Source organism: Ruditapes philippinarum, unplaced genomic scaffold (genome assembly GCF_026571515.1).
Source record: "Ruditapes philippinarum isolate M1 unplaced genomic scaffold, ASM2657151v2 ctg66_1_1_1_1, whole genome shotgun sequence".
NCBI classification, from domain to species: Eukaryota; Metazoa; Mollusca; class Bivalvia; order Venerida; family Veneridae; genus Ruditapes; species Ruditapes philippinarum.
The window spans coordinates 80,261-100,985 of NW_026861363.1; the positions used below are offsets into that span (position 1 = coordinate 80,261).

General features: G+C 34.9%; 1 protein-coding gene across 1 annotated transcript in view; it reads left to right on the forward strand.

Annotated features, from left to right (window-relative positions):
* The window catches only part of LOC132715397 (5-oxoprolinase-like), a gene marked incomplete at its 5' end in the record, with an annotated part of 254,579 nt that overhangs the window by 79,053 nt on the left and 154,801 nt on the right, over positions 1-20,725 (forward strand). Inside the window, 2 exons of the mRNA XM_060698394.1 lie at positions 4,997-5,134; positions 17,147-17,285. Of these exons, the coding sequence (XP_060554377.1) occupies positions 4,997-5,134; positions 17,147-17,285 (277 nt within the window). The remainder of the gene's footprint in view (positions 1-4,996; positions 5,135-17,146; positions 17,286-20,725) is intronic.

Below are 20,725 nucleotides of genomic sequence, written 5' to 3' on the forward strand. Positions count from 1 at the left end.
TATTAAAGGGTATTTTTTGTGTCCGATCTATAACTTCTTCATAGTTCAAGGAATTTTGAAAATACTTGGCACAAATAGTAATAATAACCCAATATGTAATCACCTGCATCCCTACCTCCAAGGTCAAAGTCACACTTAGAGGTCAAAGCTTAACATCATTTGTATCATAACTTTATTGTTGCATTTGCAGATCTAGCATTGATCATAATTTTGGACTGAAAGTCCTGAGATCCATACATGAATCTTTTGAAATAGCACAATTTTATGCTTCATATAAAACTTCCCTGAGACGTGGGATGTTGGTAACTCTGTTACAAATTCTTGTTTTATTTGATATTTTTGTGCCCCCACTTTAGTGGCGGGCATTTAGATTTACCCTTGTCCGTCCGTCCGTTTGTCCGTCCGCACTCACAGGAGAGTAATTATGTGGCTATGTTACAATAGGTAACTGTTCTTTCTCTTTGATGTCATTCATTCCGTAATGCTTTTATGTGGCTATTTTCTTTTGTGTGGCTAAAAAGAACAATAGAGAGAACAATAGAGTAGCCACATAATTACTGTCCTGTGAGAACGTCCGTCCTTCCGTCCGTCCGTTCTCTTTTGTGTCACACGTAACGCAAAAAGTATTTGACCTTGAGTCATGAAACTTTACAGGAATGTTGATCAGCATATGTAGTTGTGCACCTGGGTATTTTTGTCTGGATTTATTTAGTATTTTTAGAGTTATTGCCCTTGACTTAGTAAAATTTTGCAATTTTCAAATTGTGTCGCATGTAACTCAAAAAGTATTTGACCTAGTCATGAAACTTTACAGGAATATTGATCAGCATGTGTAGTTTTTTGAGTTATTGCCCTTGACTTGGAAAATGTTTGCAATTTTCAACTTGTGTAGCATGTAACTCAAAAAGGATTTGACATAGAGTCATTAAACCTTACAGGAAGGTTGCTCAGCATATTTAGTTTTGCACCTGGGGTTTCGCTTGTGGATTTATCCAGTATTTGTAGAGTTATATAATTTCCCTTGACTTACAACCATTTCATTGTTATTATTTGCTCTTGAGTGCTTGAGTTAGAATCAACTAACTTTACAGGAATATTGATCAACATCACTAAATTACAGGAAGAATGATTCACATTACTGTGAAGCTATGCACCTGGGACATTGCATGTGGATTTTTTTCAGTTTTGTTAGAGTTATTGCCTTTGACTTACAGTAGTATAAATTTGCAATTTTCAACTTGTTCATGCATAGCTCAAAAAGTATTTCACTTGTAGGCCTGAAAGTTTACAAGAATGTTGGTCAGCATGTGTACTTATGCATGTGGATTTATTCAGTATTTGTAAAGTTCTTGCCCTTTACTTAGTAAAAGATTTTTAGTTTTCAAAAAATATTTGAACTTGAGTCATAAGATTGACAGAACAGTGGCGCGGTGGGGGCACCTGTGTCCTATGGACACATTTCTAGTTGTAATATTTTTATACGCCAGAAAGAATTTCAGCATATACTGCACCTGGTCCCCAATTTGTGTCCATTATGAACCCTTTAATAATGTGACCAAATCACGTGACTTTCGGGTACTGTACACGCAGATTTTTCACTGATTCAGGTATGTATTTAGCTCACCAGAACCGAAGGTTCAGGGTGAGCTATTAGTATGAAAGGGGGATACTCCGGCTTCCGGCATCATGCATCAACAATCATCTCTCTGAAACTAATGGGCAGATTTACCTCGAATTTGTTCTGTAGCATCCTTGTGACAGTCACACTTTAATTTGCTCATGCCATTTCAATTGGCCCTTTTTACGGGTCAACAGAGCTAAAAATAGAAAAACCTTTAAACATTTTCTACTACTAAATTAAATGATGGATGATCACCAAAATTTGTCTGTAGCATTCTTAGGTAGTCTTGTATCAAATTTGATTGGCCCCTTTTAGGGAGTTCTAGAGCTAAAAATAGAAAAACCTTTAGACATCTTCTACAGAACTAATTGATTGATCATCATCAAACTTTGTCTGTAGCATTCTTAGGTAGTCAAGTTTGCTCATTTTAATTTGAGTGGCCCCTTTTAAGGGCCGCTAAAACTAAAAATAGAAATACCTTCTACAGGACTAATTGATGGATGATCACCAAATTTTGTCTGTAGCATTCTTAGGTAGTGTTTGATCAAGTTTGCTGATATTTATTTGATTGGCCCCTTTTAGGGAGTTCTAGAGCTAAAAATAGTAAAACCTTTAGACATCTTCTACAGAACTAATTGATTGATCATCATAACACTTTGTCTGTAGCATTCTTAAGTAGTCTTTTATCAAGTTTGCTCATATTAATTTGAGTGGCCCCTTTTAAGGGCCGCTAAAACTAAAAATAGAAATACCTTCTACAGAACTAATTGATGGATGATCACCAAATTTGTCTGTAGCATTCTTAGGTAGTGTTTGATCAAGTTTGCTCATATTTATTTGATTGGCCCCTTTTAGGGGCTGCTAAAGATAAAAATAAAAAAACCTTCGAACATCATCTACTGAAATAATTGATGGATATCACCAAATTTTGTCTGTAGCATTCTTAGGTTGTGTTTTATCAAGTTTTCTCATATTAATTTGATTTGCCCCTTATATGGGCCTCTAAAGCTTAAAGTAGAAATACCTTTAAACATCCCCTTCTACAGAACTTATTGATTGATGATCACTAAATTTTGTCCGTAGCATTCTAAGATAGTGTTTTGCTCATATTTATTTGACAGGCCCCTTGAAGGGGTTCCTAAAGCTAAAAATAGAAAAACCTTTCAGTGTCTATTCTAGGAGGGGCGCTGGGGGGCATCACCCCTATTTTTGAGAATTCATCCCTATTTTTTGAGAGGAAGGGGGAAAATTTTACATAGACAAAGAAGGAAAAAGATCAACAAATGTATTAAATTCTCACTTTTCGATAAAAATCCCCCCTGTTTTTCGAATCCTAGAATAGACACTGACCTTTGAACATCATCTCCTACTGAAATAATTGATGGATTGGATGATCACCAAATTTTGTCTGTTGCATTCTTAGTAAGTGTTGTATCAAGTTTGTTTCTAACAATTTGATTGGCCCCTTTTATGGGCCACTGAAGCTAGAAATAAAGAACCTTTGAACATCATCTCCTACCACACTAATTGATGGATGATCACCAAACTTTGTCAGTAGCATTTTAAGGTAGCCTTTTATCAAGTTTGATCATAATAATTTGATTTTAGGGGCCAATAAAGCTTAAAAAAAGAATGAAAACTTTGAACATCATCTCCTACTGAAATAAATGATGGATTATCACCAAACTTTGTGTATAGCATTTTTAGGTATTGTTTTATATTAATTTGATTTGCCCCTTTTAAGGGCTGCTAAAGCTAAAAATAGAAAAACCTTTGAACATCATCTCCTACTGAAATAATCGATGGATGATCACCAAACTTTGTCTGTAGCATTCTTAGGTAGTCTTTTATCAAGTTTGCTCATATTAATTTGATTGGCCCCTTTGAGGGGCCGCTTAAACTAAAAATAGAAATATCTTTAAACGTCTGTTTCTACAGAACTAATGGCTTGATAATCACCAAACTTTGTCTGTACTATTCTTAGGTAGTCTTTTATCTTTTACTGAAAAGCAGTTGTTTCTGGTGAGCGCCTTAGGGCCATCAGGACCCTCTTGTTATGCCCCCTTTCCAAGAAGAGGGGGTATAATGCTTTGCTAATGTCTGTCCGTCGGTCTGTTTGTCGGTCTGTCCATCTGTAGACCACATGGTTTCCGCTAATTATCTTGAAAGCTATTTATCACAAAGTCTTCATATTTCACATAGTGATTGGTCATAAATAGTAGATGACCCCTATTGATTTTGGAGTCACTAGGTCAAAGGTCAAGGTCACAGGGGCCTTAAATGTTATAATGGTTTCCGCTGCTTATCTTGAAAAGTATTCATCACAAAGTTTTTATATTTCACATAGTGATTGGTCATAATTAGTAGATGACCCTTATTGATTTTGGGGTCACTAGGTCAAACATCAAGGATACAGGGGCCTAGAATGGTAGTTTGAAGTCAACTTATTATCTTGGTTAGTATTGATCACAAAGTCTTCATATGTAACATATTGATTGGTCATAACTAGTAGATGACCCTTATTGATTTTGGGGTCACTAGGTCAAAGATCAAGGTCACAGGGGTCTAGAATGGTAGTTTGAAGTCAACTTATCATCTTGGTTAGTATTTATCACAAAGTCTTCATATTTAACATATTGATTGGTCATGACAAGTAAATCACCCCTATTGATTTTAGGGTCAAAGGTTAAGGTCATGGGGGACATTAATGTTAGAATGCTTTCCGCTCATTATTTTTGTTACTATAATGAGTACATACACTTCCAAACAAGAGGGCCTTAATGGCCCTGAAATTGCTCACCTGTATATAGGCCCCAGGGCCAAGGCTAATTTTAAACAAGGGGCTTTGATTTAAACAAACTTGGTAGACACCAATTAGAAGATGTTTCATGATAAATCTCTAAGCTCTAGCTCTTTAGGGAAGATTTTTTAAAGTTTTTACTATATACCTTGTACTTAATGACGGTTTCTGACCAATAACTCAACAACTCAAGTTGCTTTGGATATTTTTTTTATATCAAACTAAAAATGCTTTTTACACATTTGAAGGTCTTCTGTAATATAACAACTTGGCTGTCATTAATGAGGCCTACATGATTCATAAAAGTTATGCTTATATTATTTGGTAAGATTTGTAATAACTTAAATTGCTGCACACAACCTATGGGGTCACAATAATTATTACCTTGTGACTAGATATGACCAGTAGATACTAGATTACCCTTATTAATTGTTTGTTCACTGGGTCGCAAGTCATGCATAATAACCTGATCACATGACTAATTGGCTTCCAATAGGGGGCATACATGTTTTACAAACATATCTTGTTATATGTGTGTTTTCTTGTACTTGATATTAATAAAATTTGTTTTACAGAAATCAAATAGAAACTGAGGCATTCTTACACATGAGGTATGAGCGTACAGATTGTGCTCTTATGTGTTCTGCTAAGAACCATTCTGCCAAACCAGGAACCAGTCAGTATGGTGATTTTAGGGCAGCATTTCAAGAAAGGTTGTTATTTTTATAAATTTATACATGTTGCTCAGTTTTTAAGGTGTTTACAACAAATTAATGGATGATCTACATAAAATTGTATTGATACATGTATGTGTTTGTACCAAAATTGTGTATGGAGGCACATAGTTTTTGCATCATCTGTCAGTTCGTCCATCTTTCATTTTGTCCTTCTATAGTATTACCTACTATGTGTCCAGTCTGCCATTATGACATATTGATATCCGAATTGAGAGCATATGGGAGGGCATATAGACATATATTGTCTGTCCGTCAGGATGTCCATCGCCTATTCTTGTCTGGGACATAACTCTGAAACAACAAGAGGTATCCACAAGAAACTTTATAGGTAAATAGATCTCATTGAGAAGAAGTACAGTTCAAAAAAAACAAAAAACAACAAAAACCATAACTCAGCTTTGGCTGATTTTTGAATAATTGCCCTGTGTTCATTTTTGTGTCGCCTTGAAAAAGGCGACATATAGGGGTTATTTTTGTCATAAATAAATCATAAATTTGTTCAAATGTTTCTGATTATTTAAACTACTATTTCTTTTATTGATGTCTTTTTCAGTCCTCTGATTCTGTCTTTTTCAGTCCTCTGATTCTGTTTCCTCGGAGAACTTCATGTGGCTGTGTTCACCTTTAAAGATAAAATTCATAATTAATTAAAAAAGATGTTGTGTACTTTTGTGTATGCAGTTATATTTCATATTTTTTAGCTATGCAGTCACCCATTTGTCGGCGTCCCTGTGGTTAAGTTTTTGTATGTTAGCTGGTATCTCCATAACTACTGAAGGGAATGGATTGAAACTTCACACACTTGTTCTCTGTGATTATCTAAGATGATTGGCACAAGTCCCATAACTCTGATTTGCTTTTTTACATAATTATGCTCCTTTTTCGACTTAGAAATTCTTGGTTAAGTTTTTGCGTGTAAGCTGGTATCTCCATAACTACTGAAGGGAATGGATTGAAACTTCACACACTTGTTCTCTGTGATTATCTAAGATGATTGGCACAAGTCCCATAACTCTGATTTGCTTTTTTACATAATTATGCCCCTTCTTCGACTTAGAAATTCTTGGTTACGTTTTTGCGTGTAAGCTGGTATCTCCATAACTACTGAAGGGAATGGATTGAAACTTCACACACTTGGTCTCTGTGATTATCTAAGATGATTGGCACAAGTCCCATAACGCTGATTAGCTTTTTTGCATAATTATGCCCCTTTTTTGACTAAGAAATTCTTGGTTAAGTTTTTGCGTGTAAGCTGGTATCTCCATAACTACTGAAGGGAATGGATTGAAACTTCACACACTTGTTCTCTGTGATTATCTAAGATGATTGGCACAAGTCCCATAACTCTGATTTGCTTTTTAGTCCCCTACCGGTTTACCGGAGGGGACTTTAGGTTTACCCTCCGTCCGTCTGTCCGTCCGTCAGTCCGTCTGTCCGTCCGTCAGTCCGTCCGTCCACAAAACTGGATCCCGCGATAACGCAAAAAGTAATGAAAATATTTTAATGAAACTTGATATATGGATAGATGGCAGTATGGAGATTATGCACGTCTTTTTCTTTTCTTCCTATGTTGAAAATTCTGGTTGCTATGGCAACAAATAGACTGAAAATATGGCAAATTTTACACATAACCTGGATCCTGTGATAACGCAAAAAGTACTGAAAATATTTTTATGAAACTTGACATATGGATAGATGGCAGTATGGAGATTATGCACGTCTTTTTCTTTCCTTCCTATGTTGAAAATTCTGGTTGCTATGGCAACAAATAGACTGAAAATATGGCAAATTTTACACATAACCTGGATCCAGTGATAACACAAAAAGTACTGAAAATATGTCTATGAAACTTGACATATGGGTAGATGACAGTATAGAAATTATGCACATTCTTTTCTTATCTTCCTATGTTGAAAATTCTGGTTGCTATGGCAACAAATAGACTGAATTTCAAGATTTCTGATTCTAGTTTTTAAGTTTTTTTCACTATAAGTTCTTTATTTCTAAAGGTATTTTCTTCAAACTTTAAATATAAATTGCTTGTCATCAACCACATCATATGTGACAAGGTTTACAACTCTAGCACAAAATTTATCAGAATTACCTCCCTTGAACTTAAAATTTTCATGAAAAAACATTGTTTTTTTTAATAACTTCTTTTTCTGAATGTATCTACTTCAAACTTCATATAAATGTTTCTTATTATCACTCAACATTTGTGAGTGTTCAATACTCTAGCAAGACTATTTCCAGAATTATGCCCCTTTTGAACTTAGACTTTTTTTTGAGAAATTGGTAATTTTTACTCCAACTTCTTCAATCATGATAGGATTTTAAAAATGTTATATTTTGATAACAGGGATGTTTAAAAGATAACTTTAGAGTGTCCTTCAGTCCGTCTGTCTGTACATAAAAACTGTTTCCTGTGATCACTTTTAAAGAACTTTTTCAACAAATTTACTTAAAATAGGAACCTAGGTGAATGGCCAATGGCCCTTCAGAATGTTGCTTGGGCTCTTACCGGTAGGGGACTTATGGATTGCTTGCAATACTATGATAATTGCTTGTTTACATAATTATGCCCCTTTTTCGATTCATAAATTCTTGGTTAAGTTTTTGTGTGTAAGCTTGTATCTCCATAACTACTGAAGGGAATGTATTGAAACTTGAAGGGTTTGTACCTTTTCGGACAATTTTATGTATTCATATAGGTAAGCATTATTATACTCAATGAAACACCCTTGTGACAAATTTTCGAATAGTCGAGCGTTACTGTCCTCCGACAGTTCTTGTTATATCATCAAACTATATTAGCTATTTATGCTTATGCATATACAAATATACTTAATTACACAGTATCTCATTTTAGTGCACAAGTCACCAGTGTTGTTAAAGAATTGCTAAAAGTCTCTATAAGAATTGATTAACTGCACTATTTGCAACAACATTTATTATGCTTTTTTTCTGGGAAAGATTAAGAGCAGTAAGTATAGAGATTAAAAAATATACCTTTTCAGGCTCAATACTGCATATTCATTCACCTGGCATCTCAAAGTAAGAACTGGTCCCACTAGCCTGCAATGTATGTAAAATGTAATATCAGATTTCTCCATTGAAAACAACAATAAAATGATAAATGATTATGATGACCCTGTCTTATACAGCTGCATAAAACTACTGATTGTACTATTTAGTCCTAATAATTCAATTAATTTGACTATTAAATCTAGATTTAAATCAATTACAAATATTAGTAAATCTAATGTATGAAGCTTAGAAATAAAAACAGCCTTGATCTCTCAAGTTACAAATTTTAGTTTGTTGCCATCTTACTTTGATTGTTTAATATATAACCTGTATCTGCATAAATGTAGCTCAAAGGTATTTACCTGATTTTGTTGTATATCTTCTTGTCCAAGGTGATTCTTCTTGTTCGGCATTTGCAATTAAGGTAGACCATGGGTAATGCCTTACTTCCACTTTGAAGAGTATTCAAATAGGCTAGAATCGCTTGTAAACTACATTGAAATTGAGGGGCGTGGGTTCAAACCCCAGAAGGGGCAACTTTTTTTTTCTTTCTTTTTTTCTTTTTAACATTATTTATGTATCTCTCTGATCCCTTATGGAAGAAAAAAAGTTTGATTTAAATTATATAATTATTTTAGGTATTTTTTTTGCTAAATAATGCCAAAATTTATAGCAAATATGATACCAGATATTTTCAAAGTTCGATAAAATAAAAACTACACGGTAAAAGTATTTTATATTTCGCATGGTCAACTAATATACCTTTGAGAAAATTTAGACAAACTTTGAAAACAGACCCTCATTTCGATAAATTTTAGGGACATTTTGAATAAGGCATTTTAGATAGGGAAATGGTAAAATAAGTGTTAAAAGTGGGTGGGGTAGGGTAACATTTTTATACGTATTAAGAACATTTTGTTTAGAAACAAACATTTTGCTTGTGTAATGTGTTACCTAAATGTTATTATTTGTTTCTTAACAATGAGCAATAGAAAACATTTTTTATAATGATTATATTACAGATTATTTACAGTTTCCTCATTTCTGAAAATAAGCCCTTCTAATGGCAAAGTCTTAGTTCAGAAATATATCCATAACTCATAAACCACACGGTAAATTTTATTTAAATTTTGCATACAGGTGACCTTGAAGACATTTAACTGTCCTATGTTGTCAATTTTACAGTTCCTTATGGTGCCCATTACCCATGGTCTACCTTAACAGCATTAGGGTCTGAAATTTCGCTACCATTATTTGTTTGGTCTGACGACCCAAACCAATAAAAACATATAGATTTCAATGTCTGTTTCAAGTTAGAAAAAAAACAAAGAGTAGAATTATGCCTTGGGTGACTTTTATGTGAAATATTTTCCTTGTGAGAAGAAATGACATGGAATTTCATTTCTGTCCATGGTAGCCTAGAATTCACTAATTGAATGCCATTTCTGTTCCAATTCCGCACAGAATCTGTGCCAAAATTTTTTACAGGTAATATACTTAATTGATAATCATTTTTGTGTCGCCTCTACGGAGTAGTGGCGACATATAGGGATCACTTCTCCGTCGTCCGTCTGTCTGTGTCCGTCTGTCTGTGTCCGTCTGTCCGTCCGTCCGTCATAAAACTTGTCCGGACTACTCTTCATAAACTACTGGTGCAATTTCATCCAAACTTTACAGGAATGATCAGTACCAAGTCTAGTTGTGCACATTGTCAGCATTTTCCGGTTCAATGATTTTTGTCAGAGTTATGGCCCTTTAAAAATTTTTAATTTTAAAGTTTGTCCGGACTACTTCTCTTATACCACTAATGCAATTTCAATGAAACTTTACAGGATTGATCTGTAGCTCAAGTCCTTGCGCATATTGCACGGGTTTTCTGGTTGAATGATTTTTGGCCGAGTTATGGCCCTTTGATAAAAAGGTGTTTTTTTCTGTGTGTTGCCAGATACACAAAAGCTTGTCCGGACTACTCCTCATAAACTACTGGTGCAATTTTATCCAAACTTTACAGGAATGATCAGTACCAAGTCTAGTTGTGCATATTGTCAGCATTTTCCAGTTCAATGATTTTTGTCAGAGTTATGGCCCTTTAATAATTTTTATTTTTAAAGTTTGTCCGGACTACTTCTCTTATACCACTAATGCAATTTCAATGAAACTTTACAGGATTGATCTGTAGCTCAAGTCCTTGCGCATATTGCACGGGTTTTCTGGTTGAATGATTTTTGGCCGAGTTATGGCCCTTTGATAAAAAGGTGTTTTTTTCTGTGTGTTGCCAGATACGCAAAAGCTTGTCCGGACTACTCATAAACTACTGGTGCAATTTTATCCAAACTTTACAGGAAAGATCAGTACCAAGTCTAGTTGTGCACTGTCTGTCTGTCACAAAATTTGTCTCAACATGAAATTGGCCATCATGAGGCGACACATGTGATTACTGATCGCTCTTGTTCCTATTATCTTTTAAAAAAAAAACCCAGCTGTGTTCAAAAATTAATAAGCAACATTAAAAAAAAATCTTAATTGTTTGTGATTAAGGTCTAAGATTATAGTATTTTAAATTCTGAGTATTTTGATACCTATTGTGTTAAAGCAAAGAATTACAAATCAACTTCAATAAATTTTATCAATTTTTCTCATGTTTTTGTACTTAGTAATTTTTTCAGCTTTTCTCAGTAATAAAAAGTCTTGCAAATGTTCTAAGTTTTCACTTATATCTAACATAGAAACTGGTTACCTCAAACTTCACCAGTATTAGGCACTTATAGGTGACTTGTATGTGACTTATATGTTGGGGAAAAAATGGCCAAAAGTGACTTATATGTAGCATATACCTATAACTGACTTAGACAGGTTTTTAGGCGATTTATAAGTGACTTATATGTAACTTATAGTTCTCTTATAGGTCAAGTATAAGTTGCATATAAGAAACATATAAGTCACTTAAAGTCATTTTGGTAAGGGAATGCACAAGAACCGGTACTCTGCACTTCATATTTTTTTGCTTATTGCCCTTTGTTAATTTTCATACTTTATTTTTGTCCGGGCCATTTCTCCTAAAGTATAAAAGCTATGGACTTGAAACTTCATAAGATGATAGATCTCATTAAGAAGAAGTGCAGTGCACAAGAACCGGTACTCTGCATTTCTTATTTTTTGAGTAATTACCCTTTATTAATTTTCATATTTTATTTTTGTCCAGGCCATTTCTCATAAATTATAAAAGCTATAGACTTGAAACTTCATAGGATGATAGATCTTATTGATAAGAAGTGCAGTGCACAGAAACTGCTGCTCTGCACTTCTTATTTTTTGAGTTATTGCCCATTGTTAATTTTCATATTTCATTTTTGTCCTGGCCATTTCTTCTAAACTATATTGTTCACAAGGCGACACATCCGACTTACGGAGTTTAGTTACACTTTGAACTTTGTCTGGGACATAACTCTGAAACTATAAAAGATATCAACCAGAAACTTTGTACGTAAATTGATCTCATTAGGAAGGTGTACAATGCAAAAGAATCATAACTCTGTCTGGGCTTATTTTTGGAGTTATTGCCCTTTGTTCATATTTACACTTAGAACTTTGTCTGGGACATATCACTGAAATTGTAAGAGATAATGACAAGAAACTTTGTAGTTAGAAAGATCTCATTTGTTTAATATAAATTGCAAAAGAACCGTAAGTTTGCCTTGCCTAATCTTAGAGGTATTGCCCTTTGTTCAATTTTACTCTTTGAACTTTGTCCAAAACATAACTCTAAAACTAAAAGAGATATCAACATGAAACTTTGTAGGTAGATTATACTAAGATCTTATTTGGTAAATTATGCAGTGCAAAAGAACTGTAACTTTTCCTTGCCTTATTTTGAAGTTACTGCCCTTGTTCATTTTTACACTTTGAACTAAAAAGTGTCTGGGACATAACTTTGGGTGGTCCCCTTTCAAAGTTGTTCAAAAATGATTGCTGTATGTGGCATAAGTAGGTCACAGGGCCAGAAAAGGAGTTTAAAAAAATGCAAATTTAAAAATTTTCTTGTCCTAAAGCTTTGATATTTGGTATATGATATTATCTGTAGGTCTTTACTTAAGTTGTTCAAATGATATCCATCATAGCCCTGGGGTCAAAATTGGCCCCCACATAGGTTTTCCTTATATGTATATAGAAGAACATTGTGAAGTGGATTTCTTCCAAGATTATTCAAATTATAGTATTCTAATTATATACCAATTAATATTATAATTATAATACTAATTATATTGTGTATGATATCATCTGTATGTCCTCTACAAAAGTTGTTCAAATTTTGTTTTCCTTGTATGAAAAACTTTAAAAATCTCCTTGTCTGAAGAATCACAAGGCTAAGAGCTTAGATATTTGTTATATAATATCATCTTAAAGGAGCTCCACTGAGGCCTTACAGGCAATTTGGTGTCCAAAAAAATGTAAAAAAATTTCAACACATATCACTATATTTTAACTAAAATAACAATAATTTACATTATAACCAACCCTTTATCAACAATTATTCAAGAAAATGCATTTTCACATTAGCCTCTTTTGCAAAAATGAAAGTTGGTTTTCCCAGACATGTATCTTCTGATGCCCACAATTCAATGGGTATGACTAAAATAGTCGCAACGAAGATTGTTTGGTGCAACGGAGTTAACGGGGCAATATGACTTTTGATTTTTAGCTTGACTATACAGGTATATGGAGAGCTGTCCTACTCGCCCCGGCGTCGGCGTCCGCGTCCAGATTTCAGATTAAAGTTTTGGTGCAGTAAAATATTTTTTACTATAACTTTGTTATTTCTTAAGGTATCAACTTCAAACTTCAAATATGTGTTCCTTATCATCAACCACATCTTATGTGACAAGGTTCATAACTCTAGCACCAATATTTTCAGATTTATCTCTCCTTGAACTTAGAATTTTCCTCAAAAAATACTATTTTTTACTGTTACTTCTTTATTTCTTAAGGGATCAACCTCATACTCCAAATATATATATCTTATCATCATCCCCATCTTATGTGATAAGGTTCATAACTCTAGCACCAATATTTTCAGATTTATCTCCCCTTGAACTTAGAATTTTCCTCTAAAAATACTATTTTTTACTGTTACTTCTTTATTTCTTAAGGGATCAACCTCATACTTCAAATATATGTACCTTATCATCATCCCCATCTTATGTGACAAGGTTCATAACTCTAGCACCAATATTTTCAGATTTATCTCCCCTTGAACTTAGAATTTTCCTTAAAAAATATTATTTTTTACTGTTACTTCATACTTCAAATATATGTACCTTATAATCATCCCCATCTTATGGGACAAGGTTCACAACTCTAGCACCAATATTGCCAAGATATTTGGCATGAAACATTGTGTGGTAGACCTCTACCAGATATTTGGTCTATGGTATCATCTATAGGTCAAAAACCAAAGTTGTTCAAATTTTGACCCTAAAATTAAAATCGGCCCCGCCCTGGGGGGTCATAGGTTTTTCCTTATATGTATATTGTAAAACCTAAAAAAAATCTACTTCTCTGAATTTGTAAAGGCTACAGATTAGATATTTGGCATGAAACAATGTAAAGTTGACCTCTACCAAGATTGTTCAAATAATGGCCCTCGGGTCAAAATTGGCCCTGCCCTGGGGGGTCATTGATTTTCATTATATACATATAGTGAAAACTTGAAAAATCTTCTTGTCTGAAAGTAAATGGCCTAGAGCTTTGATTTTTGGTATATGGTATCATCTATGGGTCCTGTACCAAACTTGTTCAAATTTTGTCCCTTGTGTCCAAATTGGCCCTGCCCCGGGGGGTCATTGATTTTCCCTATATGCATATAGCAAAAAGTTAAAAAATCTTCTTTTAAAGAACCAAAAGAGCTAGAGCTAAGATATTTAGCATGAAACATCTTCTAATGAGCGTCTACCAAGTTTGTTCAAATAAAAGCCCTGGTGTCAAATTTGGCCCCGCCCCAGGGGGTCATTGATTTTATCTATATATATATATAGTTAAAACTTAAAAAATCTTCTTTTAAAGAACTCAAAGAGCTAGAGCTAAGATATTTAGCATGAAACATGTTCTAATGGGTGTCTACAAGTTTGTTCAAATAAAAGCCCTGGGGTCAAAATTGGCCCCGCCCCAGGGGGTCATTGATTTTCCCTATATGTATATAGTAAAAATTTCAAAAGTCTTCTTTTAAAGAACTCAAAGAGCTAGAGCTAAGATATTTAGCATGAAACATGTTCTAATGGGTGTCTACCAAGTTTGTTCAAATATTAAAAGCCCTGGGGTCAAAATTGGCCCGCCCCGGGGGTCATTGACTTTATATATGTGTATAGCAAAAACTTAAAAAGTATTCTTTGAAAAAAGCTAAATAGCTAGAGTTTAGATATTAAGCATGAAACATCTTCTAGTGAGTGTCTACAAATTTTGTTCAAATAAAAGCCCTGGAGTCAAAATTGGCCCTGCCCCAGGGGTCATTGATTTTCCTTATATGTGTATAGGAAAAACTTAAAAATCTTCTATGAAAAAACCCAAATAGCTAGAGTTTAGATATTAAGCATGTAACATGTTCTAGTAAGTGTCTACAAACTTTGTTCAAATAAAAGCCCTGGGGTCAAAACTGGCCCGGCCCCAGGGGTGTCATTGTTTTTAACTATATGTGTATAAAAAAAAACTTAAAAAATCTTCTTTTAAAAAACCCAATGAGCTAGAGCTTAGATGTTTAGCATGAAACATCTTCTAATGGGTGTCTACCTTTAGTTTGTTCAAATAAAAGCCCTTGGATAAAATTGGCCCTGCCAGGGGTGGGGAAGGGCTCCGCTCTGGGGGCCTACATACAGGTGAGCGACCTCAGGGCCATGATCGCCCTCTGAACGAGAAAACAACAACATCTAAACCACTTGTTCAATTTTGAAATAATTCTACACAAAAATTTCCTTGGTGACAGTGTACAAAAATGTTCAGATTAAGATGTCCCTTGTATTCAAATGTGCTTCTGGGGTGAAAAAGGGCTCCACTTTGACCTTTTGACCTATAATAAGTGGAGCGATCCAGGGCCCTCTGGGCCCTCATGTTTAATGGATTGTCTTCAAAATTGAACATAATAATCTTTTAGGATAACCCTTTAAGTTAACCAGACAGACCTTACACTTAACTTATGAATGACCTTGACTTTGACGGTCAAATTATTAAATTTTCCTTTTTTTGGTGTAACTGGCTGTAACTTTGTTATTATTGAATAGATTGACTTCATATTATAACAGAACATTCTTTAGCATAAGACATTTATGTATATCAAACTCAAATTGACCATGGCTCTTTTATGACCTTGAAGGTTAAATTATTGAATTTTCACTGATTTTTGCTTTAATTGACTGTAACTTAGTAATTAATAAATGTGTTATCTTCATTCTTTGACAAAATTTTGAACAAGACCTTCTGAAAGGTTGAACTGACCTTGACCTTAAAATGATGTTGAATGTCAAGGTCAAATTATTGAATTCTGTGTAATATTGTCATAATTTTGTCTGTCTGTCAGTTCATCTGTCCATCCGCATTGAGCTTGTCCGGCTTTCACAGGTTAAACTGCTGGAAGGATTTCAATAAAACTTCACCAGTATTATGTGTCGCTGGCACATATAGCTCCGCTGCAAAAAATGGCCGCCAGAACTATAAAAAGAAAAATCTTGTTACAGGTCAAACTGTTGGCAAGATTTCAATGAAACTGCACAGGAGTGATCAGTACTGTCTGTAGTTGAGCATATAGCCGGCATGTCACATGTGACATGGTGAGCTTTTCCGAGTGAGTGTGATCGCTTTTCGTCCGGCTCCCATCTGGCCGACCGTCCTTGAACTTTTACTTTAAACATCATCTCCTCATAAACTGCCAAGCCAATTTCATCCAAACTTCCCAGGAATGGTCCTTTGGTGGTCAACTTCAAAAATTGTTCAAAGAATTTAATTCCAAGTTGCCATGGCAAGCGAAAGAAAAAACTTAAGATATCTTCTTTTAGAAACCCGAAAGAGCTTAGCAGAGCTTAAATATTTGGCATGAAACATCATCTAGTCAGTATCTACCAAGTTTGTTCAAATAAATGCTCTGGGATCAAAATTGGCTCTCCCGGGGTGTTCCTTATTTGTATATAATAAAAACTTAAAAATCTTCTTTTAAAAAAGCCAAATAGCTAGAGCTTAGATATTAAGCATGAAACATCTTCTAGTGGGTGTCTACCAAATTTGTTCAAATAATAGCCCTGAGGTAAAAGTTTGCCCCGCCCCAGGGGGTCATTGATTTTCCTTATTTGTAAATAGTAAAAACTTAAAAAGTCTTCTTTTAAAAAAACCAAAATAGCTGGAGCCATAAACATCTTCTAGTGGGTGTCTACCAAGTTTGTTCAAATAAAAGCCCTGGGATAAAAATTGGCCCAGCCGGAGGTGGGGGGGGGGGGAATTTTTTCCCCTTTATGTATATAGCAAAAACTCTTCTTTTAAAAACCCCAAAGAGCTAGATATTTATCATTGAACATCTTCTAATGAGTGTCTATCAAGTTTGTTCAAATAAAAGCCCCTGGTCTAAAATTGGCCTTGGCTCAGGCGAGCGATTTCAGGGCCATTATGGCCCTTTTGTTGTTTGTAGTTTTGGTTTCCGTATTACAAATTCTATAATACAAAAGAGCTTGATTTTATTGATGTGTTTAAACCATTCTTAGCTTCCATAACTTAGTGAATGGATAATCTGTGTCAGAAACTTTGTGACTGACAAGAATCTTGGGCTTTGTGCATTTGTTTTTACCAAATACATTTTTGTTTGTTGTTACTTTGATTATAAACTAAAATTCTGAATATATCATATTTCACAGAGAATAATTTAATGTAAATAATACCATATCAAGTTAAATGAATTATAAGATATCTTTATATTGATGTGTATTATAGGTATCACAAAGAGTTTGGATTCACAATTACAGATAGACCTATTATTGTTGATGATATAAGGATCCGTGGTGTTGGGAAGGCATTTATGCAGGTTGAAAATAATATCCCAAATGCTACTGGACTTCCTCCTGTGGAATTGGTCAGTGCTTTTCAGAATAAATTTATCACTTAAGGCCAACATTTTTTTATAAAACTAACTAAATTTTACGGGACCGCCGACCGTTTTTTTTTAGAGAAAATCAAATAAAAACAAAAGTTAATTTTAAAACTTTTATTATGCCACTGCAGCATCTGCAATGCGGTGGCATATAGCGATTCACCTGTGTTTATGTGTGTGTGTTTGTATGTATGTGTGTTCTATAGATTATATAGTGAACTTAAAAATCTTCTTGTGAAAAATCACTAGTCCAATTTCAACCAAACTTGGCAGGATTGATCCTTGGGTGAAGAGCTTCCAAAGTTGTTCAAAGAATTTCATTCCATTGAGAAATCTGGTTGCCATGGCAACCAAAAGTTATTATAAGAATAAATTTAAAAAATCTTCTTGTAAAGACCCAAAAGGCCTAGAGATTATATATTTTGCGTAAAGCATTGTCTGGTAGACCTCTACCAAGATTGTTCAAATTATAGCCCTGGGGTCAAAATTGGCCTGCCTGGGGGTCATTGATTTTCACTATATGTACATATAGTAAAAACTTAAAATACCTTCTTGTCTGAAGGTACAAGGCTTAGAGGTTTGATATTTGGTATGTGATATCATCTATACATACTCTACCAAAGTTGTTCAGATTTTGCCTCTAGTGTCAAAATCAGCCCCGCCCCGGCGGTCATAGGTTTCCTTATATGTATATAGTAAAAACTTTCTTCTCAAAATTGACAAATGCTGGAGGTTAGATATTTTGCATGACACAAAAAAAGGAGGAAATCCCATAAACCGATTGGTTTATGTGGAGTTATGTGGTAATTTTACTGGTTTATGGGGAAAAATGCCACATTCAAAGAAAAAGCTCATAAATCCTAAATGTTGGCACATCCATCCTACCACATTTAGCTTGTCCGCCTTCACAGGTCAAACTACTGGTGGGATTTCAACCAAACTTAACAGGAGTGATCAGTACCATCCCTAGTTGTGCACATCATTATCACGTTCCACTTCCCTGCACAAAATTGCCACCAGAGCTAAAAATAGAAAAATCTTGTCCGGCCTTCACAGGTCAAACTACTGGTGGGATTTCAACCAAACTTTACAGGAGTAATCAGTACCATCCCTAGTTGTACACAATACCGGCACGTTCAGCTTCGCTGCACAAAATGACCGTCATAGCTATAAATAGAAAAATCTTGTCTGGCTTTGAATATACTGGTCAATTAAGCTACTGATCGGATTTCAATGAAACCTCACATGAGTAACCATCCATAGTTTTTGGAGACATATGTTTTTGTGACAAAAACCCTTATAGTTTATTTTGCTTGACAGGTCAAACTACTAGTGGGATTTCAACCAAACTTTACAGGAGTGATCAGTACCATCTGTTTTTGTGTACATCACCAGCAAACTACTGGTGGGATTTCAATCAAACTTTACAGGAGTGATCAGTACTGGTTGTGCACATCACCTGAAAGTTCTGTTTCCCTGCACAAATTGCCGCCACAGCTACAAATAGAAAAATCTTATCTGTCTTTCACAGGTCAAACTACTGGTGGGATTTCAACCAAGCTTTACAGGAGTGATCAGTATAATCCCTAGTTATACATATCACCGGCATGTTCTGCTTCGCTGCACAAAATGGTCGCCACAGCTTATAATAGAAAAATCTTGTTCACAGGTCAAACTACTGGTGGGATTTTAACCAAACTTCACAGGAGTAATCAGTACCATCTTTTGTTGTGCATATCGCCAGCATGCACGTTTAACTTTGCTGCACAAAATGGCTGTCAGAGCTATAAATAGAAAAATCTTGTTTAGCTTTCACAGATAGAACTGCTGGTTAGATTTCAATGAAACTTCACGGGAGTGAACAGTGCCATCCCTAGGTGTATGTTAAGTTTCACTGCACAAAATGGCTCCCAGAGTTAAAAATAGAAAATTCTATCAGGTCTGCTGAAACTGCTGGCTGGTTTTCCGCCAAAATTCACGGGTCGAGTGACCAGAACCATACACAGTTTTGGGAGACATATGTTTTTTTGACAAAAACCCTTCAAGTTCATTATATGGCCTTCACCTTTATTTGATAAAAAAATCTTTGAAGTTTGCTGGTATTGTCATTACTTTGTTATTTTTTACAGATTTGATTTATGCTTGGACAAACAAACACAAAACCAACATGTTGAATTATTCTGATATAACTTTCACCTTTAACTGACCATTACCTCCAGGGTTAAACAATTGAAATTTGCTCAAATTGTCATAACTTTGTTTTTTGTCAATGATTTGATTCACTCTTGGACAAAAGAACACTTAGGACAAAACATGATCATTCATTCAACTATGACCTTTACTTAAATGTGTTGACAGTAAGGTCAAATTTGAAATTTACTTTATACATTTATATTATTAGTCCCCTACCGGTTTAACCGGAGGGGACTTTAGGTTTACCCTCCGTTCGTCTGTCTGTCCGCACTCACAGGACAGTAATTAAGTGGCTAGAGGGACAATAGGTAACTGTTCTTTCTCTTTGATGTCATTCATTCCGTAATGCTTTTATGTGGCTATTTTCTTTTGCGTGGCTAAAAAGAACAATAGAGAGAACAATAGAGTAGCCACATAATAACTTTCCAGTGAGAACGTCCTCTGTCCATCCGTCTGTCTGTCAGTCCGTCTGTCCACAAAACTGGATCCCTGGATAATGCAAAAAGTACTAAAAATATTTTTATGAAACTTGATATATGGATAGATGGCAGTATGGAGATTATGCATGTGTTTTTCTTTTCTTCTTATGTTGAAAATTCTGGTTGCTATGGCAACAAATAGTCTGAAAATATGGCAAATTTAACACATAAGCTGGATCCAGTGATAACTCAAAAAGTACTGAAAATATTTTTTAACCAGGTTTTCCGAAGGAAAAAACTGGTTATTAGATTGAGGTATGTCGGCGGGCGGGCGGGCGTAAACAATTTCTTCTGTGCGCAACTCCTTCTACATTTCTCAACGGATTTTGACCAAACTTTCACAGAAGCTTTGTCATCAAGTGCCCTGGCGCATATTGTCGGGGTTTTGCGATTGGATAATATTTGACCTAATTATGGCCCTTTGTTTTATTTCCTTATATAGAATATATAGTGAACAATTTCTTCTGTGCGCAACTCCTCCTACATTTCTCAACGGATTTTGACCAAACTTTCACAGAAGCTTTGTCATCAAGTGCCCTGGGGCATATTGTCGGGGTTTTGCGATTGGATAATATTTGACCTAATTATGGCCCTTTGTTTTTTTTTCCTTATATAGAATATATAGTGAACAATTTCTTCTGTGCGCAACTCCTCCTACATTTCTCAACGGATTTTGACCAAACTTTCACAGAAGCTTGTCATCAAGTGCCCTGGGGCATATTGTCGGGGTGTTGCGATTGGATAATATTT